The 26,771-nt window shown below is 27.4% G+C and overlaps 2 protein-coding genes and 1 long non-coding RNA gene across 4 annotated transcripts; 1 reads left to right on the forward strand and 2 right to left on the reverse strand.

Moving 5' to 3' along the window:
* The first annotated feature begins 877 nt into the window (after positions 1-877).
* LOC114194907 (uncharacterized) lies at positions 878-1,668 on the forward strand. The gene has a single exon (XM_028085536.2). The coding sequence runs from the start codon at positions 986-988 to the stop codon at positions 1,427-1,429; it is 444 nt and encodes a 147-aa protein (XP_027941337.1). The 5' UTR covers positions 878-985; the 3' UTR covers positions 1,430-1,668.
* Positions 1,669-11,814: 10,146 nt separating this feature from the next.
* Positions 11,815-14,189, reverse strand: LOC114165222 (uncharacterized). The gene is made up of 3 exons (XR_003599693.2): positions 13,967-14,189; positions 13,771-13,813; positions 11,815-12,339 (listed from the first exon to the last, which is right to left on the reverse strand). It is a non-coding gene; the product is annotated as an uncharacterized LOC114165222 (long non-coding RNA).
* A 5,981-nt stretch (positions 14,190-20,170) lies between these two features.
* LOC114180819 (homeobox-leucine zipper protein ATHB-6-like) lies at positions 20,171-22,489 on the reverse strand. Of its 2 annotated transcripts, none has more exons than XM_028067111.2 (3): positions 21,910-22,489; positions 21,413-21,795; positions 20,171-20,920 (listed from the first exon to the last, which is right to left on the reverse strand). In XM_028067111.2, the coding sequence occupies exons 1-3, from the start codon at positions 21,974-21,976 to the stop codon at positions 20,456-20,458; spliced, it is 915 nt and encodes a 304-aa protein (XP_027922912.1). In that variant the 5' UTR covers positions 21,977-22,489; the 3' UTR covers positions 20,171-20,455. The 2 variants fall into 2 exon arrangements, with proteins under 2 accessions (XP_027922912.1, XP_027922918.1); XM_028067117.2 differs by having other exon boundaries at positions 21,413-21,792; positions 21,910-22,483.
* Positions 22,490-26,771: the final 4,282 nt, after the last annotated feature.

Raw genomic sequence — 26,771 nt, forward strand, 5'->3', positions numbered from 1 at the left:
TAAACTTTAGAGGGCCAGTGCAAGGATATGCATGTTGACATAAATAATTAATTCAGTGTTCTTACCGAACAATATTAGAGTGATATGATTGAATTGAATTATATGTTCATAAATATATGATGCAGCATTCACAATTGATTGACAGACATAAAAGAAAGTTTATATAAGATCTTTGTCATACACTGATTTGGTAACAAGTTATACACGATAACTGGAAATCAATGCTTGACAAAATAAATATGGCACTAAAGGCGGTAAAATAAAAGAAAGCTCCCCTGACTTTAGATTCCACTTTCAGCTCTGCGTGTAAGTGAAGATGAATACTTGACCAAATAAATCAGCATCCCAGTTCAAACATAAATCACAAAATCTAACCAAATAGAACATATCAGCCATCTTCAACAGAAAACTTAGCACTAACAAACAACCATGATACATTTTCAAGCTTCTTGGAAATTGCTCGAAAGCTACATTGAGGAGCTACAAAGGAAAAGGAAGCAATAATAAAGAATAAATAAATGAAATTATAATAGACAGAGTATAAAGAGAAAGAGAAAACAACAAACATAGACAGAGAACTGAATGAACAGTTGCACGTCATTTTCAGTTGCCCATTGGACCAATATATTAGCTCTTAATACACACATCGAGAAGGTGGATTAAATTGAACACAGTCAAACACAACAATCTCGTTCTCACATATACGATACTTAATACCAACAACTTAAATTTTTTAATACAGACACCAATAATTTTCGTTTGACCTTATTGGTTTATCAAAAACAAAAACTGTTAACATATTTTCTTGCTAAGAATAATATTTAAGACAACGCAGGAACTTTCGTCGTACACGACTACAAATCCGTGCACGTGTTGTGTATTAGGTATGGAATTGCCCTACATTGCATCTCTGACCACTGAATTTCTCTCTTATAAATGAAGCACGTAATGTAGGTTTTCACAAATTGGAAGGGAGAGGAAAGCGATGAAACGTTGCGAAATGGTGTTCGAAACAACAACAAGGGGAGGGTGCAAGGAGCACCCACACGATAAGCAATCACCTGGTGTTTGTTCATCTTGTTTGAGGGAAAAACTCTCGCAGTTATACAGCACCAACCCTATTATTGACCCTCTTTGTTTTTCTCCTCAATCGCCTGCATCTCCTCATCAATCTTTTTCTTCGAGTCGCGGTGGTGGCCACCGTAAACCACGGTTCCGGCGAAACGCTTCGCTGGTGGCGGCGGAATCTGGTTCGAGCGTGCAGGGCTTGAACTTGAAGAAGAGCAAGTCGCATGCGTTTGGTTCGAAGAGCAGAGGGAGAGAGAGGGATGTGAGTGGAAGGAAGAAAGATGGGTTTTGGTCAAAGGTGCTCAAACTCAAGATAAGAGACACGCGAGACTCCATCGTCACTTCTAAGACCTCAACATGAACGAAACAGGTGGTGAAGATCATTGTGGTTATTGATTATTTTTTGTAAATTTAAAAGTTTGAATATATGTCGTGTAAATTTAAAAGTTTAAAAGTTTGACTATCATCGTGGTTGTTCAGCCCATTAATTCATGACCCAATAAAATAATTTTAATCCATAACAGAATCTTGGACCCAAAAAGGCTTGCAGAGGCCCGTTGGGCCTTGAGTGAAGAAGAGAACAATACAGAATTTCTTACAGTCTACTATTCTTCAGTCTCTAAATATAAGAAGTTGTTTTCATTTTTCTATAAAACTATTTCTAATTATTTTTTACCGAAATAATTTTTCTATAAATTTTTTTCTCTCTTGTGAATATTGAAGAAAGGAGTTTAGTTTTAAAAAAAAAAAAATTCGTTACCTCTGTATTCATACATTAAGGACAATTTCTAAACTTATTAAAATTATAAAAACTGAATTTCTTATAAATAAATGAACTATTTTCTTAATAAATATGAATTTATTTTAAATATATTGTATTCAGGGACATATTAAGTAATAAAATGCGCTTTCAATTTCACCTTTTTACTTGCAAATATAATATAAACCGACAAGGCCAATTTATTTACGTTATTAGCGTTACATTTTCAACTAGTTAGTTAGAAACCTTATCGACATGTGTTTTAAAATAAATAAAAGTTAACAAGAATATCATATGTGATGCTTTTTAATTTAATTTAATGACAGTGTAAGTTTTTTCAATTGCTAATGTGAATATTGTTTACTATATAAAATATTTTATTATACGTGTCGTGTTTTGATAAATACTAAGGATGTATTTAAATGAGTGTTTCAACGTAAATATTTGTTCATAAATTATAATTATCCTATGTATAAATAAGTCAATGAGTAGGAATTTTATAACTTATGTATATGTTTACATGACAAAGGCCCTTATTACCTTAACACATGCATGAAAAAATATGTAAAATTGACGAATATAGATAAACGTTGAGTAATATTTGTCTTGATTTCAGGATGTCTCTGTTTGTGGATTGGGATTGATGGAATGGACAAAGGGCAAAGGACAAATGAGAATCTTTTCAGTACGTGGAGGATAAGTTTAAGTTTGAAGAAAAAGGATGTGATCTCACCCAGAAAAACAAAAAGAAAATGGAAGAATATAAAAAATTAAAATATATTATGTAGGTGGGGACCACAATTCAAGGTGGACTGATCCGCATAAAATAAAATATACAGGACGGATTGGGAGGTTGAACTTATTAGACTCCATAGGTCCATCCCGCACATACCCACAACCCGCACAAACTAAAGGTAAGGTTGGGCGGGTTATTTTGCTGGTTCGTTTATGAAATTAAATTTTTTCTTTTTTCAATCCATACATCATTCATCGTTTATAAAATTAAATATTCTTCTTTTTTAATCCATTTATCATTTATCATGTTGTTTATGTGAGTTTTTTATTATTATTATTATTATTATATATAATCATTGTATATAAGATAATGATTTTAGTTCTCGGATCTGAAATATATTTTTGTGCATTTTTAAGTTAACAAATTTATACTTACTAGCGTACACACAGGTGTTGTCGCGCCTGTGTGTACGCATTTTTTAAATATAGCGTGATATTATATTAGTAGATGATGATAATGTAATGTTTTAAGTTAATATATAAAATAAAATTATATTTATTAAAAATAAAGTGAAATATATCGAAACAGATGAGAGAATAACCGTTGATAAATACAGAAAAAGAGAAGAAGTAAAGATAGACGATTTTTTAAAAAAACTTGTAAAAGTGACAGTCAATTTTCAAAAATTTAATAAATAATTATATTTTAAAGGGTAAAATTTATATTTTGAAATGTGAACACAAAGGAGAAAATCCTCTTTATATAGATTTTTAAAGTGACATGTTACTATTGTACTTTAACTATAATATTAATATTATTTTTTTTATCTGTAAAACTAATTAAAATTATTTTAATAAAAAATAATTATTAATTATGAAAAAAAAATATTGCTCATTATAAATGCGGATCAAGACACAACGGGAAAAAAGAGTTACTAAATGATTACACGTGAGGTAAATTTGATTTATATATGTTGTATTATTTTTTTCAGTGGAAAAACGATTTAGAAGTTGATGTGAAAAAGATGGATTGGTTAAAATTTGGAAAGGTGTTTTGTTTTTTTGCATTTCGCTTTCAGGTGTGTGTGGTGTAATTTGTGGACATGAGGTTTTGGCAACCCTGTTTTATGACATGAGTCTACTTCCCACCAACCATGTCCATCAACAACCTCCAAATACTTTTTTCCCCTCTATTATATTAACTCCCCAACTTCCAACTTAAACCTTCTGTTAATTATACGAAGATAGTGGTATATTATTTTGTTGTCTAAAGTTTATTAAAACCAGTAACGGTTAGCGACGGTTAGCAATTCAAGTATGAGTCTAAGTCTCACATCGATCAAAAATGAAAAAATAGAACACAATATAAGAATAAATATCCATAAACTCATTGTCTTAATGTTTAATATTTTAAATTGAAAGTAGTATTAGTGTCTTATGTGATTAGACTTAGATCTCATTAGTGTCATAAACTTTTTTTCATATAATAGAATATTGTATTATGAACAAAATATTGTGAAGTAAAATAGAAATTTAAGGTTTATGGTAGAAAGTTAGAACGTTAGAGTGAGTTGGAACTCATTCTTAGATAAAAATGAGTAAATTAAACAATAAATAAGTAAAAAAATTCATAAATCTAAGATTTTAATGTTTTGGGACCTATAAACTTATATTTTACAATTTTATATGGTGTCTAAATTTTATATAGACTCGTATATTTAAAGAGAAAATTTCATATATTATAAACGTTCTCACATGTACTAAAGTAGTAACTTAAAGGAAGTTAAGTAATTCATAAATAATGTCTATATATTGTACTAATAATTATAATTAATGGAAAGTATTACTTGTCTCCAAATTTTCATAAAAAAAATGTGTTTCGTCTCTAAACTAAATTATAAATATTTAGTCTTGCACTTTATGAAAGTAAGGTAATACGTTCTCCCAATAAACGACGATAAGAGATATTTTACATGTCTCTCATAAAGTATAAAAACAAAATTCTTTATGTTTTAGTATGGGAGAAAAACACAATTTGCTATAACAATTAGGGACAAAAATTATATTTAAACTTATAATCATTTAACTACATAAATCACACAACAAACATCTATAAGAAACTTCATAATTTGTTTGAGATAAAACTCACTTTAATAGAATTGATAGTTAGAAAAATCATGCTAAAAGGTAATAAAAGCTCATAGTTGATTTCACAATGGTCGAACCATAACTTTTCACTGTATGATAAATACTTCTTAAATATTTGGTTTCTGGGGCAATATAAACAAATCACCACATTGTTTTTGAAAAACTTAGCATATCTTAACAATCAAACTTCTTAAATATTTTGTTTTTGGGACAATATAAACAAATCACCACATTGTTTTTGAAAAACCTAGCATGTCTTAACAATCAAAACTGTTAGTGTCTACCACCAAGTTCATGATAAACTTAATATTCAATTATGTAAGTTAAATATAAAAGGTGTATGAATTTGACCGTAAAGATAACCTTCATAAATATATCAAAGAGATTACGATATATTGAGATCCTTGTCAACTTAATAAAGTCTTGAATAATTTTTTTATAGAGTTGTCAAAATGAATTGTCCTGGTTCGACCTGTCTTACTACGAGTTGGTGACTTAGTGACTCAATCTAACTTGACTTACTTATTAGTGAGCTCAAGAAATTTGAGTCCAGTTGAACCCACAGGTTGGTGGATTAAACGAATTTGCTTACTTAATTAAAAAAAATTACATTTGTTTTCTCTTAAATCTAACACTTTTTTAATATGAAACCAAAAACTAAAAAGTCAAAACCTATCTCAGAAATTTATTTTTTCTTATTTTAGACAACAAATAAATCATTTTCTCAATAAAACTAAATCATAATTATAAATAAAATCTAAATAACTTCAAAAGTTAATTCAATATATTCATCTTAAAGCTTAAACTTCTATATAAACAAAATACAAATGTAAAGAGTAAATGAAGTGTCATAGATATAGACCTCTCTCTACCAAAATTTTAAAACAAAACAAAAACATTGTTTGTATTTTAGGCTCTATAAGATTAAGAGTGTAGTATTTTATTTTATTTTTTATATTTAGATTGGTAAGTCAATCCGACTCATTATGGATTTAACTTAAATAAGTTAAATTCTTAATAGATCGACTTATTTTTGAAAGATGCTAAAATTCACATAATCTTTTTAATTTAACACGACTCGAAACCATAATAATAGACTGTGTTGACTCACAGGATTAATGATTCTTGATGACTCTAATTTGTAACAATTTTATCAACATGTTTGGTTTGTTGAAGGTACCATTTAATTATTTTTTAAATTAATTGAAAAAATATATAAGTAAGTATTACTCACACCGATCTTAAAACCCTTTTAAATTAGAATAGAGAGATGTTTGTAGTGATTACTGTGCATTTTTTCTTGACGTCACTTTTCATTCTTATGGACAAATTTAGCAACTTAATGGCGCCTTACTGTCTTTGCACGGTCCTTTTTTAACCCACGTTACGACACCGTTAGGCCCACGTTCTGGCCCACCTTCGGGCTCTACTACCAAGTGCTACTTTTTTGTGGGCTCCACTTAACGGGTATCTTCTTTTATATGTTTTTCCTTATGATTTCTTAGGATCCTGTTTCAGAGGTGCTCGTAGATCCAAATGTCATTTCCTTCAAAGATTAAATGACATTTAGTTTTGTTTAGATTAGATTAATACAAAGAAAAAGAGTAAATTATGCCACTCATTCTTAAAGTTTGACAAAATTACATAAAAACTAATTCTTCATTTACACTTATATTAATATTCCTTTGATTATATGTTTTATTTTTATATGAGTTATTTACTAATTTCAGTTACTAAATAATATAAAAAAATATTTTTTATTTTTTTATTATAATTATTAATTTTTGTTTTGGTAAAAGAAATTATTATCTCTCAATTGGTAAAAATTATTATCTTATCATATCTTTAACTATTTATTTATTTTTTTATGTGATTTCATTGGCCTATAAAATTGTTTCCATTTTATTATTAATTTTAATATTTTTATTTGTTGTTTATGTTTATCATGTATAATACTATTTTGATATTTTATATATTAATTTTTTTTACTCTTTATTATACGTGTAATTTTATCATTATAATTGTACAAATATATTTTATTTACTGTAATATAATAATTCATTGTAACTAACATAATTTTTTTATCACCATCTAACATATATTGATGTTAAAAGATGAAAGATTTATGTTAAATTTCAATTGTTATTAGTTATCTCTGTTTTTGTGTGATTTTAAACAAATCATGTATCAAATTTTTTATTAATGACAAAAAACAAAGATTTCATTATAATTTAAAAACTAAACTAAACATACATTTAAAATTTTTTTAACATACATTTAAAATAGTTTTTAATTTAAATATTTGTTTTTTTTAACGTACTTTTAAAATTTATCAACCAGGTAAGATTAACGTTTACAATTTTGATAAATGTTTTGTCTCTTATTAAATTTTATTTGGTCTTTTAATTTAAAATATATATAATTATAATTTTTTATCGTATTTATTTATTATTTTATAAAAATTAATTAATGATATTATCTTTTATAAAAATTATTTTAAATTAAAAAAATAGTATAAACTATTATCTTTCTTCAGTCAATATTATATAACTTTTTTCGTTGAAAAATATCATCCTTTCCGTTTTCTGAAAATAACACTTTCAAACAAATACTTTTTGAGCTTGTGGCTGTGAAGAGTCAACAAGTCCTCGTTAATAGGATTAAATATCGAAATGTAGATAAAGAAAAAAAAAAATGCCCTTTGATTTAAAAAGCATATGCTTGACTCTCTAAGATTGCAATTAGACATGGCATCCATTCAAATTAGATTTTTTTTAGAACAATGAAAGTTGAAGTTAATAAATTTTTTATTAAAAAGTTAAAACTACAATTACATTTTTTTTTGTGTGATTAAAGTGGATGAAAAAGGCTAAATAACAAGGGTCATTTAATTTAGTTTGGCAAATGTTTCTTGTGTTTCATTTTTACTTTTAAGAAAAAAATAACTTTTTTTTTGTAATTTATTCATTCTTTTCGATAGCTTATATGAAAATTAATATTTAAAAAAATATCAATGTTTTGACTTCTCTCTCTCTCTCTCTATATATATATATATATATATGTAGATATAAATCTTTTAAATTACGAAATCATGAGATCAAGTAGTCACAGATCTATTCTTTGATCGTATGTTACATTTAATTGAGGATGAGTTAAATTTTTAAGATTGAATTGGGGCTTTAAATTTAAAATTATCAGTTAAAAAATACATTGTTAAAAATGAAATATATTCACCATCACTGAAAATATAATTAATGTAATTTTTCATATTTAACCTGTTTAATAATATGAGAACAATCCATTTTTAAGTCGTCCATTTTGTTTTTTTGCATTCGTAAAATGAGCTTACATGTTTCGACGAAGATAAAAAAACACAAAAATGAAAGGAAATATAGTAGAACAAGAAAAACAATCCATGTTTTTTTAGATCTTTAATAAAGACGCTTGCAATAAATAAAAAAAAAAAAACTATTGTTTACACATTTATAAAAAGAAAAATCTAACTTAATCTAATAAAAATCCCATCATCTATATATATATTTTTGTTAATAGGAGACTTCATATACAAAAGTTATTTTATGTTGAGAATATTGAACATATAAGTAAAGGAAATATAGTAACGAGTATACGATAAATTTATCTAATTTATTATAATCTTTTAAATAAATTTTAAATTTAATTAAATATCACCAAAATAAACTTAATAAATAAAGGTTATATTTGTTTTCATATGAAAATTACATTTTATGAAACATAATATATATATATATATATATATATATATATATATATATAATATTAAACTATATCAATCAAAATTAAATTAGTTAACTTATTTATATAATAAATTTTTTTAAAAAGACTAGCGAACGTATAAGCAATGTCGCGCCTGTATGTTTGTATTTTAATTTTCAAAAAATTTAAGTTAAGATTAATAACAAATATATAATTAATTTTTAAAATAATTGTTAAATGAAAATTAAAAAAAAAAAAAGATATGTATAAAATGAGTTTTTGAAATAATGGTTTAAGACAAAAGAAGTTTTTAAAATAATGGTTTAAGATAAAATAGGTTTTTAGAATAACAATTAAAAGTAAATTATTTATAAAATAATTAAAGATAAAATTGGTATTATAAAATGTGAACACATAAAAGGAAATTATCTTTATATATTGTTATAGATATAAGAACCTATAGACGTTATATATTTAAAAAAACTTATTGATAAAAAAATAATCATAATATATTAAACAATAATCACTCTTTAATCAAAATCTTTAAATGTTTGTCTTCAAAATTCGAAGCTAATATGACATAAATATATTAAATTTGCACTTGGATGAATGTTTTCTAAATTTTTACTATATTTTTCATATTTATTTATTTTAATAATCAAATTTTGGCAATGTGCAAATTTTATACTTATTTAATGCTTATTAAAACTTATAAACTCAAAGCTTTAATTATGCATGGGCAATTTAAAACATTCCATTTTACCGTCCAGCTTACATGCGCCGGTATATGTTATCACTTAGTTCTAGTGACTAAATAATTTTTTAAACGAGAATAGTGGTTTTGTAGGTATGCATATTGAATAGTTAGATTTTTTTATTTTTTATTTTTATGTTTTATGAAATCTTATACACAATGTTAATAAAACTAGAAGTAGATGTTATCCTCTTAAATATGACATTCAAAGTAACAATGTCTTTAACACAAAAGTATTCTTTAACTTCATTTAACTTTTAATTTATGTCTAAAAGTAAAAATATTTAATTTAAAAAAGTGTGATAAAATATTTATAAAGAATTAGTAAAAATAATTTACATTGAATATTTTATTTTTAACATAAAACAAATCAGATCATCACGTAGAAATAACATGAATAATTCGTTTTATGTAGAAAAATAAGAAATTCAATGTAAATTTTCATTTTGTTTATCATTTTTCTGGTTCTCTTCCTCATCTCATATTGAAAATGCTTTTACAAATCAGGATTTGTTCTTTGGTAATAAAAATAATGCTAGTTTAGTGATTTACTTTTAAGTTGTTGTTGATTATGCTTCATTATTAAAATTTGATTGTTAAACTTTATTCTTTCATCTGTGACCATGATTAATTATAAAAAAAATTCAATCAAAACTTTGCATCACTTATAACTAATATATATGTATTACAGCTAATTTCAACAGCATTTTTGAAATTTTAGTTCAATATATAATTGCTGTTTGGAGACAACACAACTCAAATGTTAGAAGAAAAGTATCTTTTCAAACCCAAGTGAAAATTTGGGTGATAGAAACAAGTATTTTAAAATTCATGTGTAATTTTATTTGTTCGAATCTGTGTTAACATTAATCAATTATAAGAAATAAAAGAAATATATTAATGAACTCTACAAAAATATTGACTGAACTTTCAATCTAATTTACATGTTAATTAAAACAAATTAGTTAATCATTTTGAAAAAACTAATTAAACCTAATATTAATGTAATCTACTTCTAAAATGACATAAGATACACAATTGTTTTTTTTTTCTACTGGAGTAAGTTTTACAGAATGAGAGAAATGAAATTTTTATTTCCGTTGAATTTATTTTATTTTAGAAATTTTTGGTCAAGTTTGATAAAAATTTTGAAAATTAATTTGCAAAAGAGGTAGTGAAGCGAGCCATGACTGAAAGTGGTTTAGCCGAGTGAGTGAGTCGGCATAAACGGCTCACATGACCTTTCAGTGCATGCAGCAGTGCCAGGGACTTCAGATGTGGACGTGACTAACATTTGAAAATTGTTTAATTAATTAATTAATTAGAAATAGAGCATGATTAATATACAAATTATAAAAATTAAAATAAGGATTCACTTTTCAACGTCATGGCCCCACTCTCGATATACGACACATACCAAACCCATTATTTTAATCTAATAATCTAAAAAATGGAGGAATGACCATCTCTGTCAACTTTTTTTTTTGTTTAACCTAAAAAAGATAGAAAAGAAAAACAATTTTTTTAAAGAAGGAATATTAAAATGGAATTGATATCAAGGTTTTATTTTATTTTTTTCTAAGATTGCAGTTAACAAGATTTAGTTTCCTTTTGTTTATTTTTATTTATGCAAACTATAATTATTTTTTAGTTTTTTAACAGCAATCATATTTTTTATTTTCAATTTAAAAAATATTATACAGCTTACATGAAAATGTAAAATTCTCAAATAAAATTGGTAAATTAGATATTACAATTTGAAATATGGTTGAATATGCTACAATTTGTAATTATCAAATTTGTTACAACATGAGTAGAAATAACTCTATGTTTGTGAGTTATTGGAGTTTGAATTATTAATCACTAGTTTAGTGTTTAATTAATATTGGTTTTAATTTGTGCCATTTTTAATATGTTTTTTTCTTTTAAAACACACATTTTAGAATTTAATATATATATATATATATATATATATATATATATATATATTTTTAAATAAGTATCGATTTTTCATCAAATCAAGTTTGAATGGGAGTAGTGAGGAATTTGATTCGATTCATAGACTATAATGAGTTAACCGATGAAAGTTTGAATTGATGAAATTGTTGGCTTCTAAATGTTTTAAGACAATGAAAGTTTGATTTGTGTAGTGTACTTTTGAATCAAACCTCCAATTTTAAAGTCTCGGTCAACGTTTCATTACATGCGTTTTACTTGGATCGGCCGGTCCAAACAATTTTACTATCTATATTGAATATTCAATATACAAAGAAAAAAAAAATAAAGTGATGCTATAAAATGTAACTTTTAATTAAATATTTTTTTCTTATTTTAAAGTGTTTTTAATCCAAGAGAGAATAAAAATAATAAAAAAACAGATACCCAAATTATTTTAAATGAAAGAAAACAAATAAAAAATTATATTTATCTTGTTTATACATTACAATTTTTTTTCTCGATTTGAAAAATTTTCGATATAAAACATAAATATAAGAAAATCTAATTGTTTAAACCAACCATTAAACACATTATATCTCATTGAACTAGGTTTCAGATATCTGTGTACAAAAAAGAACACAGATGAACACATTATGTCAATCCAAAAGAATAAAACACCATCTATATGAATAAATTATGATCAGCTCAAAATCTAAATATATATTTTCACAATTTTTACCTGAAAATTTTAGTTAAAGTGTAGATATTTGAGTCAGTTACAAGGTAAAAAAAGAAAAGTTTGCGAGATAAACCATGAAACATATATAAAAGAAACTTTCTGAGTTATCCAGAACGCCATTAATGGCATTAAATTACAGAGAAGCTTATTCTCCTTGGCATTGAGATGCAAGATGAGTGATGACCCACCAGAAAAAAAGAGTTGAAGTGGTCCAAGTTACGTGGCACTGTAGCCATGACCAATGAAGAAGATGAAAAGGCAATAAAAGAGTGAAGAATAGAAACAGTGACGGTGGTCAAGTATGAACGAATGAATGAATGTGTGTTGGTCGCTTTCATCATTCATGAAACACTGGCGTCTGCTTCCTTCCGTTTTTTCTAATCCATTCCTCGCCTTTCGTACTATCCCTGTCTCCGACCCACTTGCATGCTTCGTAACAACACCTATTGCTTCATTCTTTTCCTGTTTTTCCCAATACCAAACTCAATTTTTAACAAACATAACTCAAACCCAAGGGATATTCACTGACTTATGCGCAGTACCAACTTCTATTTTCAGTGCACATAACTCAATTTCATTTGTACTCTCAAACAGGGAAAACATGTTAATTAAAAGGACTCTCTCAAGTTGTTAAACACAGACAAAGTTGTCTAATGTTGGCATCAGAACATAAAAAGAAAACATGTTTTTTTTTTACAGATTTCTAAATAAGTTTCTTGACAATATTGGTCTGGTTTATATTTATATACACTTATATCTTAGTTTGGTAAATTTTCTTAGTTTTTAATGAATTGACAATGTTGTCATTTATATATGGCTGCAGTAGAACGATTATGCATGACCAGTGCATGTCAGCATTTAATCTAGAAGCAACTCACATAATGAGCATTAAAGTGAACATCACAACCACTCCCGACCCCACAAAAAATTGAAATTTTATATGTAGCCATTAGTCATACTGGTTACATATAATAGTCGCAACAACATTTAGCCAGCTAAGATATATATAACTTATATCTCATCCCAATTTTTTCTCCTCTAAAATATATAATTAAATATCATTTTACCCATTTCTTTCAATTAGTAAAGAAAATAGAAAAAAGTTTCTTGGTTGACACCATGCTAAAAAAAATAAAATAGAAAAAATGAAGTGTGTGTATTACTTAGAATTTCAGAATTAATACTCAATATAACAGTGGCATAATCAAAGTGCGCATGCACTCCTTTCTTGGTCCCTCATGTGATCTTATTCATGATTGAACATCAACTCTTGTTGTGTATAAAAAACTGAAAGAGAGTCTTACGAATATAGTGGATATATAGTGGACATGGAAAAAAAAGTTTTCACAATCATTTTCTTATTTCTTAGCCTAAACTCCCTACAACCTAGTTCCCCATCATGACCTATTTCAATAATACCTTCATCAACTATATATATAATCCATTTAACGTCCCTCGTAGTCTATGAATCCTACTACTCAAAAAATATATGCCATAAATTAATGAAAACCAACTTATAATATTCTCAAGCCGTACCCCCACATGCATGCATCTATTTTTTCAATTATTTATGCACACTAACGAAAAACGAAACCATTAATCAAAGTGTGGTGGTGTTTTGGAAAACACTAATGCTGAATACATATATTTTTTAAAAAAAATATATGAATTAATTAAAAGGTATTATTATTACTACTGGTGAAAGCAGAGGAAACTATAATATGAAGCTAAAATATATTTATAATTATGACCTAGTAAACAGTATTTACAAACACTTCCCAGCAAAGAATTGAATGAGTTTTTGAATTATCTATGCAAATTAATGTGTAAATATCAAACACCCTCCTACATAGAAGAAAAAAGAAAGAAAGTAGAAGGTTGTGGTATTATTACTCGGTTGCAAGAAGAAAGTGGAGCATGCTACCTTAGATGTAACCTGCCCCAAAATAAAGAGGAAAAGTGTTAAGTGGTGATATATATTAATTGTTAATGGAGAGGTTTTGCAGAAGTGGTGGGATAATAGAAAACAAAACATCCACCAATTGGACATTTTAAAAGTGAAAATGAAGAAGCAAACAAGATGAAGCACCTGAAAAGAGGGAAAAGAGAAACAATTATTCGTATTCTATGTTTCTTTAGTTTGTGTTAAGAATATTCTCTGATCACATAAAAATGGTGATCAAAGTTTGTGTGCTGAACTCATATCTACCAATTTATTTGTCTCTGTGAGTAGGTGGTAATTAACCGTATGATACAATTTGCACCGAAGAAGAAGAAGAAGGCGTATAGAAAAGTTAAATTGAAATGCAGAAGCAGAAGAGATATTTGTATTGTATGTGTGTGAAGTGTGAAGTGATGAAGTTGATTCGGTGCGTGCGTCCAAACAGAGGGTTTGTCCCAATTTCTACGTGACGCTGACCCTTTGAATGTGACATATTGAATCTACTCAAAGGATGGGATGGGATCCATATCACATGCCTCTACCAATAAGCCATCCAAGACAGGACCCACACACACAGATGCTGGGGACCATGTTGTTTCCTTCTTCTGAGAAACATGTTCGGTTACAAAAGTAAAATGTAATTTTCATCCTTATTTGAAAAACCAAAAGTGTTTCATTTAATTACCCACAATACCATTTGTTCTTTTGCAAAAATGTTAAGCGGTGTGTGTCAGTGAGTTTGTGATGATTCGGGTGGGAGGGACCACGGGTGAATATTTGGACACTGTGAAGCGGTCCCTTCACCGTACACGTGTATGATGAGTGGGAGTGTACTTGGCTTATCCTACGCACGATCACGAAAGTTAGCACCGCGGCATGTGCGTGTCTGCACCGTATATCAGAGGAAAGCCAGCGGGGTTTCCGAGTGAGCACACGTCATGGAAGAGCCAACCACAATAAAATTGTTTTTTTGTTTTTTTCTATTTCTCCTTTTCAGAAAAAAGAAGATCAAACAAGAAAAGCAAGATCAAATGCTTTTGCACAAAACAGATCCACAACCTCCCTCATCACCTGCGAATTTTAATTCGATGTTAGGTTATTTGTGTTCATCCTTTGTCATGCTTTCTGTTGTCTAAAAATTAAATCCACTTTTAATATTTATAGTTTCCTTAATCAGTTTAGACCAAAATTAAACAATTTTAATAGTTAATGTAATGTATGGGTCGCAAGATCGGTCATGTTTAATTCTACACTTGAAAAAATTAATATATAATAAAATGTGTTAGAAGTTTTATATGAAATAAAAATAAATAAAGTTATTAATATATATAAATAGAAGAAATTTATTTTGGAAAACTTCACAATGAATTATCAAAGTACAATCTTATTTTCAATCGTAATAAAAGCTGAGATATGCTATTAAATGCTTTTGTTGATATTTTAGATAAACAAATAACTGATATTAGTCATATCAACACTAAGTATCAAGGATTTTTAATTGTAATTGATGACATGCAAGAACCTCCATATAATTTTTAATACCTTCACATAACCATACATTATTTTATGAAAAAAAAAATCATATTTTTTTCCTAAACCTTTTTTATGAAAACATTTGTCCCAACAGCATCTTAGTATTTCAAGTATCTTTGTATAACTAACTATATTTAAATTATCCTGAATTTAGAGTTAAAATATTTACTTTAGTTAATGACGAGTGATGCAAGATTGAGATTTCATTGAAGTTGTTATTGTTTTTGTGATGTTGTTCTTTATTGTCTTATTCGGTGTTTTCGATCAAGTTTTCGAGGATGTTGGTCTTGAAATTTATATACGAAAGATACAATATATTTTGACATTTAAGTCGGTTATCATTTTAACTAAAATTATACGAATTACTAATAAAAGGATTTCAACTACCTTGAAATCTTTATTTATAAGGTCTTTAATAGTTCTATCTTTTGATGAATCTAATTGTGATCCAATCTAATCACTCGATAATCCTTATTATAAAAATAAATCGATTATTTTTTCTTTTAATAGGCATAAATCAAAATTATTACTTTAATCATTTAATCATTGATAGACTAATTTTTATATCATCCACATTTTCGGAATTTAGATGTTTCTAAGCTGTTTTTTAATATTTTACACATATAAATCAATATGCAAAAAATATCTTTTTTTTTTTAATTTCAATATATTAGAAAATAAAAACAAATAGTCTTTAATATGAAACCAAATTTACAAAAATAACTAAAATTTATTTGTCATTCTAACTCAACTGCTATTCATTTTTTGTTTTTAGAGTCGTTATCACGACTTTAATAAATAAAATTTTATTTAAATTGATGCGCCGCTCAAATAGGTTTTGGATCTGATACTGAATTTTTTAGACAAAATCACCATTATTCCAAATAGATGAGTACACACTAAAAATAGGAAAATCACGGATAGAGATTCTTGGTTCCTTAATTATTAAACTTATTGTTAATGTTTACTATAGTTGAAATAATATGTAGTATAAGGTTGTAAATAAATAAAATAAAAAAAAAAGCTCTAATGTAATAAGATGTAGGTTACGAAACACTAGAAAGCTGCGGCTCCCGTGAGACACGATTATTCGGGATCCAATCATCTGGCACTTCTTTTAAGGCACCTTCTCTTTAATCATCTTTTGTCTTTTCGTTTTACCGTTGGATTTGGTGAAGGATCTTATAATCGATGTACGTGAACAAATCAACAAATCAGAGCATGTTTTTCATTTTTCATTTTTAACCAACCTTTCAGTAATAATAATTATTAATTACTGCAATTTTTTTAATTTTTCCCTAGATTTTGTGAGGTAGTGACACTTCTTTTTCACACGAAACAAAATGAGATTATTTGGGGAAGAGTGAAAAATGAAAGGTGAAAATCACGAGGCATTCCAAAAGAACGAACAAATATGTTCAAGAGTTAAGTAAGAAGATAATAAATATTATGTAAGGAGTTAATTTTTGTGTTTTATTTAATTTAGTCTCATCAACATTTTTTCATCCAACAAATAATAACATCGTTAAAAACTATTAATTATTTTAACTTACGTATAATAATATCATTTATAAAAAGTAATGACATTAATTAACTGATAAAGTGATATATAACAGTATTTTAAAGTTGAAAAATTAATAAAATTACTAAATTAGACCAAATAAACGAGTAATGAAAAAAAAACAGTTAACCATTATGTAGTATATAGCATAGTAGCAAGTCATAGTAAAGATATATTGATAATTGAATATATAATTACATCAAATTACTATTTACAGAAATAAATTGTTATAAATTTCAACTTTCTCTCTATATTTTTCTTGTATTTCATTTTAATCAAATTCTTTTCTATTTTTTTCACTTATCAACTTTTTATCCTTCTATTTCTTTTGTTTCGGTTTAAAGAAAATAAACAAAAAATAAAATTAAAAAAAGTTTAACATACATTTTTTATTCTCAAACTATTATAAGAATGTATGTTTTATCTATAAAACATATTTTCAAAATATCAATAAACAATATTATAAGTAAACTGTAATATAAACTTGAAGAATATTTGTTGAAAATAATGTTTTATATAATTTTCATAAAATTTAAGAATGAAATAATTTAGTTTAAAAAAATATAATGTTTTAATAATACTTTAAAAAGGGAAAAGTATTTAAAGTTGAATAAAATGTTTAAGTAATTGGTAGAGTAAAACAAATAAGTTTTTAAAATTATATAAGATAGTTGATTGAATGAAAAAAAAAAAAAAGAGAATTGCAGAATTTCTATACTCCTTCTAAACCCTAAATTTTATACATTTAAAATCAATTTCTAAAATTAATTTATGTTATTTAAATAACCTCTCTCTCCTCTACTTTATTTACTTCTCTCTACCAAAGTGGGTAAAGCAGACAAAATTATGGGTGGAAACGCAGTAGTTGTTGTAAGAAAGAACAGACATTTGAGTTGCTGCTTTGTTAATAGGTTCAGGTGAGTCACGGACCAAATATACTTCCTCCTCGTACAAATAAAGACACGGTTTTACTAAGTACTTTAAGCCCCAACAATACAATAACCCTCTTCAAATAAATAAATACCCTTTCTTTTTCATCACGCTATATTTCCTCATTAATTATGTGTTTAATCAAAAAAGAACAACTAGGGCAACAAGACAAGAACTAAAGCAGAAAAAGAGACAATTATGTAACAATAAAGTAAAAAAAAAAATTAGCATTTTATCCTATTCAGGCATGATTATTAGAATTGCCCAAACCCACACTTCCTTCTTTTTTAACTCAATCTTCTCATTATGTATTTTTAATTTATTTTCAAAAATCAAAAACATGTTTATTGATCTATCTCATTGACTCGGATCTTTCATTACTAAAAGACTAAACGTGTTTTGAATTACTTAATCAAAATGAACTGGAGTTTTATCGTACAAATAAAAGATGGTAAACATTGGGGAAAAATAAAAAATAATCACATATACCTAATTTCACTAAAGTATTAACCAACTTTAATATATGTTTATAAAAAATACAATAAATTACACATGTCACAATTTTATTCAGTTTCTCTTCCAAGACACTCTCAATAGAAAAATATAACTTATAGGTTAACTTCTATTGAATTTAAAAGTTCCAATTTATAATATGAATACTATTACAACTAAAATATGTGAAACTTGTTTGGACTAATGAAGAAGACATATGAAGAATCTTTCTCATTAAACAATAGAATAGTCCTTAGATGATTCCACAATATGATATATGAATTTACTGTTTATAAAACTATAACAAATTTTTGTTATTAATTTATTGATAAACCAAATTTTTGAAAGATTTCACCAACAAAATTTAAAATTTTAATTATCGACAAATATTTATGATATGATATTGAAAAATTTATTAGTTTTTCTTTGTAATTTTTTTATTTTAATTAAATATAAAAAATAATGATTTATATAATAAAAGTATGTGAACAATATGATATGAATCATTATTTTTTATACTAAATCAAAAAATTAAAATACTAAAAAAGCAAAAATAAAACATTCAAGATCATATAATTATTCATCGATATCTTATTCAATTGTATATTATGTCAGTAATTTCCACCGATAACTTATTATTTCTATTATCGACGTATTTTTTCGTCAGTAAATTTGTCACTAACAATATTAAAAAAACTCATATTTTCTGTCAATTTTGTTTTGAAATTTTTTTCATAGGAAATACCTACAAATTTTGTTGTGAAAAAAACTTTGCAAGAAATTGCTACTAATTTTGTTGCAAAATATTTTATATAAAACACTTTTCGCAACAAGTTTTGTCAGAAATATTTGCAAATTTTATAATTTTGTAGGAAATAATTACCCATGAAGGAACTATTTGCCAATTAAAATTTTTAGAAAAAATGGCAGAAAAAAATCATTTCTTACAAATTTTTTTAACAAATTTGCAAGAGTTTCTAGTAGTATAAATTTAGTTTCAAGTTTTCTGTTAAGTTTGATGAGATTTTTTACATATTCAAGAGAGATGGAAGAAAAGAAGAAGATAATAATAATAAGAAGAAAATGAGGTGGAGGAGGAGAGATTGAAGTTGGTGGTCGTGGTGGTGGCAAAAGTACATCGACGACCACCAGAGTCAGCCGAAGAGAAGGGGTATAATGAAAATAAGCCGGAGAAGGTTGTGGTGAACATTGTGGCGACAATGGTTGAGGTTTGACAAATAAGAAAATGAAGAAGATTCAATCTCAATTATTATCGATAACCATAATTCGTTTCTAATTATTGTAATTAGTGACTGATGTTTACCTATAAATTTGTGGTTGTAAGTAATTGATAACAAATATTTTTAACAAATTATGTATGTTAAAAATACATAATTTTCTTGTAATAAAAGCCCTTCTACCGTCTACCAAATTGTCAAGTAACTTTTGTTTAAGATTTTTCTGAGTTATTTTAACAAAACGGATTGATGTAATAAACAAATCTAACGAACACGGTTATGTTTAGGGGGAAAAAGAACTGAAAATAGAATATGAATAAGATTTTATTTGTTTGGGGTGGACAGAAATGAGAATGAGAGAAAAAAAACTCTCTTTATCTTGTTCTATTTTTCTTAAATAAATTTTCCACAACCCTTAGTAATAAAGTATTTTATTTAAATAATAAAGATATAGTATTAAAATAGAATAATAATATCATAATTTTTATATGATTATTTTTCGAGAGTTGTAGTTATTTAATTTCTTTCATCATTCCGGCTTTTAACTATTTCCCTCACTCTAGCAAAAACGCCCTAGCTAACAATACTTGGAATGTATTTTGGAACACAAAATTGAAAATTCATAAACATAATCTACACTTGAGTAGTTTTTTGTTTCGGTTTCGTCTTTGGTGTAAAAGGTTCTGCACCGTTATTGTATACTTGAACTGAAAGTTTTTTACAGCATGGTTTAGTTTGGGGATCGAATTATTCATGTTACCTCCACACCATGCAGCAGCACCCATTCTCCGTTCTCTTTCTCAACAACTCCGTTCAACCACCCAACCCTTCTACTACTTCACCCAGATGTACAATATCAAACAAAATTTTTCATTCTCTTCCTCAGTTCCACCACTGCAACGTTGGAGCTTGTTCATCAGAAAAGAAATTGCAGGCCTCGTCGGCGCTGAAGAAGTTGTGCTCCTCCATCTTCACCACGTACTGCGCCTGATACGCTTTCTGAAACTGCAAACAGTTCATCGACGAAGATTCCGGTGACAGCAACAGATGTTCGGTTATGGGGCTGCAGTGGTTCTCTTCGTTCAAGATCGCGCTCGAATCGCTGTCGGAAGAACCGTCTTTGAAGTCCACCGGGAACAGCGAAGCGCCTACGAAACAACCGTTGTTGTTGTTGTTGGCGTTGAAACACTCGTACTTCAACTGATCCTCGGATTCCGAACTCGGCTCGCTCTTACTTTGTTCCATCGTTGTTTTGTCCTCCGAATCAGGCATCATTATCTCCTCCTTCACGGAAACCCCGCCGCTTCCAGTGTTCTCTTCTTCCAGCCTCGATTTCAGCTCCTTTATCTGCAAACACTCAAACAATAATATTCGATTAGTTTTTATTCAAGAAAAAAAAAAATAACACAACTTTCACATCAGCTAAAATTTAATTTACCACTGAATTTAAAACCAGATTTAAAGATAATTTCTCTAGACTCACTTAGATTAATTTTTACTCAAGGAAAGAAATTGACTTTCGTTTCTGATCTATTGATGGAAAAGTATATGCTTAAAAGAAACCACCGTGTTTGTCAACGAATGTTACCAGTGAGGATTTATAACAAAATTAACAGATAATGAAAATTCCACCAGAACCTTTGTGAGTAAATCTTACTAAATGGGTCAACCTTGTTAATGAGTGAAACTATTTTAAATCCCACTGCTTTGATTCTCTGGGACGAAAGATGGTAAAAAAGTAAAATTTAACATGCACTTTTGTTTTATCGTTGAAAAGTAATTACCATTAGCCAGAGTTGTTTTAGTTAAATCCAAAATAAAGTATTATTATTATTGTACCTGCTTCCGTAAAGCTTCGTTATCGTGATTGAGGGTGTCATAGTTAAGCTTGAGGGCATCAAAATTGGCTTTGAGAACACCGTAATCTCTCTCCAATTGTTTGGTTTTCCACCTTGCTCGACGGTTTTGGAACCAGACAGCTACTTGTCTAGGTTGCAACCCAAGTTCCTGGGCAAGTTTGACCTTCCTCTCAGGTTCAAGCTTGTTTTCAACCTCGAAGTTCTTCTCCAAAGCCTTCACTTGATCTATACTCAGACGCCGTTTTTTCTCAGATTGATGTCCCACTTCATCAACACACCCTTCCTCGTCAAGCCCCTCGAGCATCATCGATTGGAACTCCCTACCATACACGTGCTGCTGGCAGTTTCTCGTACCGTGTTCTTCTAAATCATTACAAATCACACATAAATATAATAATCATTAGTATATCTATACAAAAACCGACATCATTTAAACAAGGATCTTGGATCTGGGAACTAGGAACTAATTATTATCACCTGTTGTTGAGGGACAAATTGTGATGAGGGGAGTGGAAGGAGAATCTGAGCTGCTAAGTCTCTTCATGAGTATGGGAAGGAAAGATGGGATCTTATTAAAAGAAGAAAGTGTTTTTGATCCACTTTATTGATGGTGGTCAATGTCTTTAAGATCTCAAAACAAAGCTGAGAAGACAAGGTTTAATTTTCACTCAAAAGGAACCATGGAAAAAGCACTATCATGTATTAAACAGCACCAGTATTTACAATCTTGTAAGCAGCTATACAAGTACCACTTATCTCCACCAACACCCCTTTTTCCTTGCTTTCTCACCACCTCTTCAACCTCTTTACCCATCAAATGTTTCATACAGGAAAAGCAAAACCACACACAAAAACCAATTTTTTCTCAAAACGAAACAAAAACACACACAAACATGCTATAAAATTTTTCTGCGCTGTTTCATTTAGCATGGTTGAGTTACATAGAAAGTGAGAGAAAGAAAGGTTCGTTCATCAAGGACGAACAAAAACAAAGAAACAAAATAGAGTGATGAAGTGTGTGTGAGACTAGAATGGTGAAGTATTTTCACAACCCGGTAGAGTTTCCGAATTGCACTCGCTTTATATAAACCCAACCGGGGATAGAATCTGACTGGGGTTAGGTGGATTGCTACTGTGGTTAGCTTTCAAATGAAAATGAACCCAAATTCAATCCAAATGCAACTTTTCATCACCGGTTATAACCCGTTGCACTTCCGGTTTCTTTCGACCGTTTAGTGACAGTGATATTTCTTCGGCTTAGATCCTAACCACAACAATTAATTGATTAATAGCTAATTAGTTGTGCATGCGGCTCGGCTCGGCTCCATGCGTTTAGCCGACTCAAGATTTGGGTTCGTCAGCGTATCACGCTCCTGCAATGGAAGTTTTTTAAATTATTCTGAAGGTGATGATATTTAATCATGAAAAATTTATCATACAATATTTTGTATTTAACTGAAAAGTCATATATCACAAATCTGTCTGGTTGATAACGGCTTTGAAACCCTAAAAAAATCTAGTCTGAAATGTGTGTATTTCAATTGTAAAAGTTCCAATTTAATGAACTAAAATATGTATGAATTACTATAAACTAAATCATACTCAAGATCTACCCCTTATGAATTAAAAGAACAAGATGACTGTTATTCTATTTGATTTTAGTGTTAATTTTCATTTTAAAGTAAAAAACATTATTTAGTGTTAATCATACTCAAAAATTTGTTTTGTTCAAGTTTGTGCCTCAAAAACCCATATCATATAATGTGCTGCAATTTAATGTGTTACAAAGTGGTTTAATCTGAGTCTAGTAATAATTAGCAACCTTTTAGTGTCTGGATTTGAATTCAACTATGCATGGATTTGATGCAAAAGATACTATTATATATTTTATAGGTGTTTTGAATATTTGAAATATAGAATTTGATTGTTCAACTACTGATGTTCATATTAGAAGAAGTAGGAACCACTCATGTATATGTGAACATATATCTCATACTGAACATCAAACTGTTTATTTTCCAATTTGTGGCACTGCTTACTGATGCTTTAAATAATTAACATCACAGAGACCCATCCCTATTGTACAATTTAGCTTTCATAGGTATTCATGTCATATTTTTTAGACACAAGGGAGAAGTTTCTAGATATTGTTGAAAACAAAAATGATAACTTTTAGCATATATTAATGCCTTTTTTTTGTGATTTAATTTATTTTTTCATTTCAGTTTGTAGCAGAAGTTATCATTTCATGTAAGCTAAATTATATTTTTTTTGGTTGAAAATTCTATGTAAATTTGAAATAAAGTAGATTTATAATACAAATAAGTATAAATTTTATTTTACAAATCGATTGGATAAGATTTAATTTATTTTAAAATTTATTTTTTAATATGATATTAAGATTAGATTACATGAACATGACTTTTGCTTAGAAAACAAATACCATGTTAAATCTATGATATCAAAATGATATGAAATTCATTTTAGTAAAATTTATTAAGTTTATGATATCACTATTATTGGATCATTATTAGATTGATCATTAATTTTTAATTTTACATGTGATATATATATATATATATATATATATATGCATTGTCTTAAGAGGATGTTAGATATCTCAAATCAATTAAAAATAAAATACGAATTTATAATATATAAGTGGGTACAAATTTTATTTTATAAATATATTTAGTAATATTTACTTTGTATGAGTTTATTAGTATCATGTATTTTGAAATATTAATATTTTCCACTATTATATACATGTAAAAATTCATTTCAACCTTCTTTTAAACATGCAATACATAAGTTTTTTTTTTTAAAAAAAAAATATTGTTAGAAGGGTGAGATGGTTATGTTATATTATACATTATCATTTGAGTTCAACCAAGAGTTTTAAATGTGATTTTAAAGAAATCTTTCAATACGAAAGTTTTATATATATATATATATATATATATATATATATATATATATATATATATATATATATATATATATATATATATATATATATAAATTTACTTTAACTTTTCTTTAAATAGAGAAAAAGTCACAAGTCCAAAAGTATATAATAAAATTGCATTATTTGCTATAATATTTAAAATTATTAAAATGCGTTAAAAGTGGTACCCATTTCATATATAAATTTATATAATTTCTTTTATGTATTAAGTTTTTAGTAGAGTTCTTAGATTTTACACAAGGTGAAATTGTGGCTTAGAAATGTAGTTGGAAGACAAGGTGTGACAAAGAATTATTTAAATGAGAAATCTGAAATCACCAAAAAGCCAACAAAGAAAATATTTCAAGAAATCATAAACAATATTGCTTCATTCTAAATCATAAACAAATCTTTCAAGAAAAATGTTCAATTAATAATTCAAGCATCAAAATTATATATATTAACATATTTTATTCAAAGCACATTTACATGTCTTTATATTCAAAGCATACTTTATTTTACTTAGGGAAAACCAATAGTAAAAAAAATATATACCAAGTATTTATAATAGAATAGAATTGATATACCAAGTATTTATAGTATATAGAATGCTTATAAAATTATGGACACCAATTTAACATCAGTTATTTAGACATTAACTTATAGTTGCACTAATTTAATTAGAATAATGCATTTCATGGTATTAAAAAAAATGTCTTGTGTCTTCATTTTTTAAATAATGGTTGTGATATTATGTTAAAAGTGAGTTTTAAGTCTAATTTAATATCACAAAAGCAGTTTGTAAGATGATAATAATTGCATTTCACTTATATACTATGAAATTGTCTTGTCTATAATTGATATAGGACTTCTAACAAGGTAAAAAAGAATGACTCCCGATGAAGGACTTGAGAAATGAATGATTTTAAACAATATGGGACTACTGGATTTTATGTTAATTCAAATAAAAAATAATCTCTAATAATATAATTTAACTTCTAAAAATAATCGCATCATAACCAGTTATGCAATAAATATTATTTTTGTTTGTCCATAATATACGATAGAGTAAATTCAACTTCGTTCTATGAATATTTTTTTAAGATTTTGCAAGTCCTAAATTTTATATGCAATAAATTTATGAGTTCTTTTTTAGTTATAACTTTTATATCACGATTACGATATCGCTACAACATGAATGGCATCTACAAGAGATTCCATAGAATATTGATGATGTTCAGCTTGCCAAGTCATTGCTTTGTTCTTTCTTAAGAAATAATATTATACTTTTGTTTTCTTATTGTGACGCATTTTTGTACTTTTTTTTTTAATTTCCCCCCTTCAAATGTCCGTATTTAACGAGAAAAATAAATATTTAGTTTAAAGTACCACCTAGTTAAATTAAATGAAAATTCCCTCTGGCACATACTAATTAATTCGATATCTAGAAACCATGAAATCATTTGAGTTAAAACAAAAAAAAAATGTTTTGGAGTGAGGGTGCTTTCAGTCACTCTATATTTGCTAATGTACACACTTTAATGTTCTGGATAGGCAACTACAAATACTGATAAAGGGACCCTATAAAACAGAAACCAACTTAGGAATATGTTAATTTCTAATTATGTTTAATAGCATGTAATCAAAGGTTGTCTCGTGACAATTTGAGAAATTAAATTCTTAATAATTTGGAGGCTTACTCTCTAAGTTAATTTGTTAAGCATCTTTTTTATTTATATGTTTTTTAATAATATTTTTTATATGATAAAAAATCAAATCATAGATGTGTTTTGAGGTATAACCTAACTTAGATGTCAAATGATATAATAATGTATAACATAAGTTTTTCACGAAAAAAAAAAACCCAGAATTTGAAGTGGTACATATTTTATATTATCATAAGGGGAGAGGATGGATAGTAATTAATTGAATGAATAATAAATGGAGTGTACTGTGATCTTATCTTTAAACAAGAATTTATCACATGTTTCCTCCAGGTTAACAACATCACATGACATATCCGCTTCAAACACGATTTTATCACACAACCTATTGTGTTAGCCTTGTGTAGAACATTATTGTTGACATCTATAAAGTCAAACAAATCCATTAACAAGTTTAGTGAATTATGGTAAAAGTGAGGAGAAAAATAGTGCATGAAAATAAGAAAATGTTTCAATATTTTTAACTTTATTTCTTTAATTGAAAAAAGACCAGTGAACATTGTCTTAGTTTTCATTCTCACCGCAGTTTTCTACAAGTAGTAAATTAGTTGTGTGAAGTAATCCCAGCTTTGGAAGACATATTGTGAACTCATGTATACTATAATATGTCCAATGTGTTATGTTCCAAAATTTCTTTTATTATGACAGTGTTCCTATTAGAAGTTTGA

Source organism: Vigna unguiculata, chromosome 1 (assembly GCF_037176805.1).
Source record: "Vigna unguiculata cultivar grain cowpea cultivar isolate G323 ecotype 2 chromosome 1, ASM3717680v1, whole genome shotgun sequence".
Taxonomy (NCBI): domain Eukaryota; kingdom Viridiplantae; phylum Streptophyta; class Magnoliopsida; order Fabales; family Fabaceae; genus Vigna; species Vigna unguiculata.

What these genes read in the sequence shown, in the direction of transcription:
- LOC114194907 (XM_028085536.2), top strand. Translation starts at nt 986, where the DNA reads ATGAAACGTTGCGAAATGGTGTTCGAAACAACAACAAGGGGAGGGTGC.
- LOC114180819 (XM_028067111.2), bottom strand. Translation starts at nt 21,976, where the DNA reads ATGAAGAGACTTAGCAGCTCAGATTCTCCTTCCACTCCCCTCATCACA. An exon ending in AATTTGTCCCTCAACAACAG is followed by an intron (nt 21,796 to 21,909) that starts GTGATAATAATT and finishes GTAATGATTTAG; the next exon opens with AAGAACACGGTACGAGAAAC. An exon ending in ACGAAGCTTTACGGAAGCAG is followed by an intron (nt 20,921 to 21,412) that starts GTACAATAATAA and finishes GAGTGTTTGCAG; the next exon opens with ATAAAGGAGCTGAAATCGAG.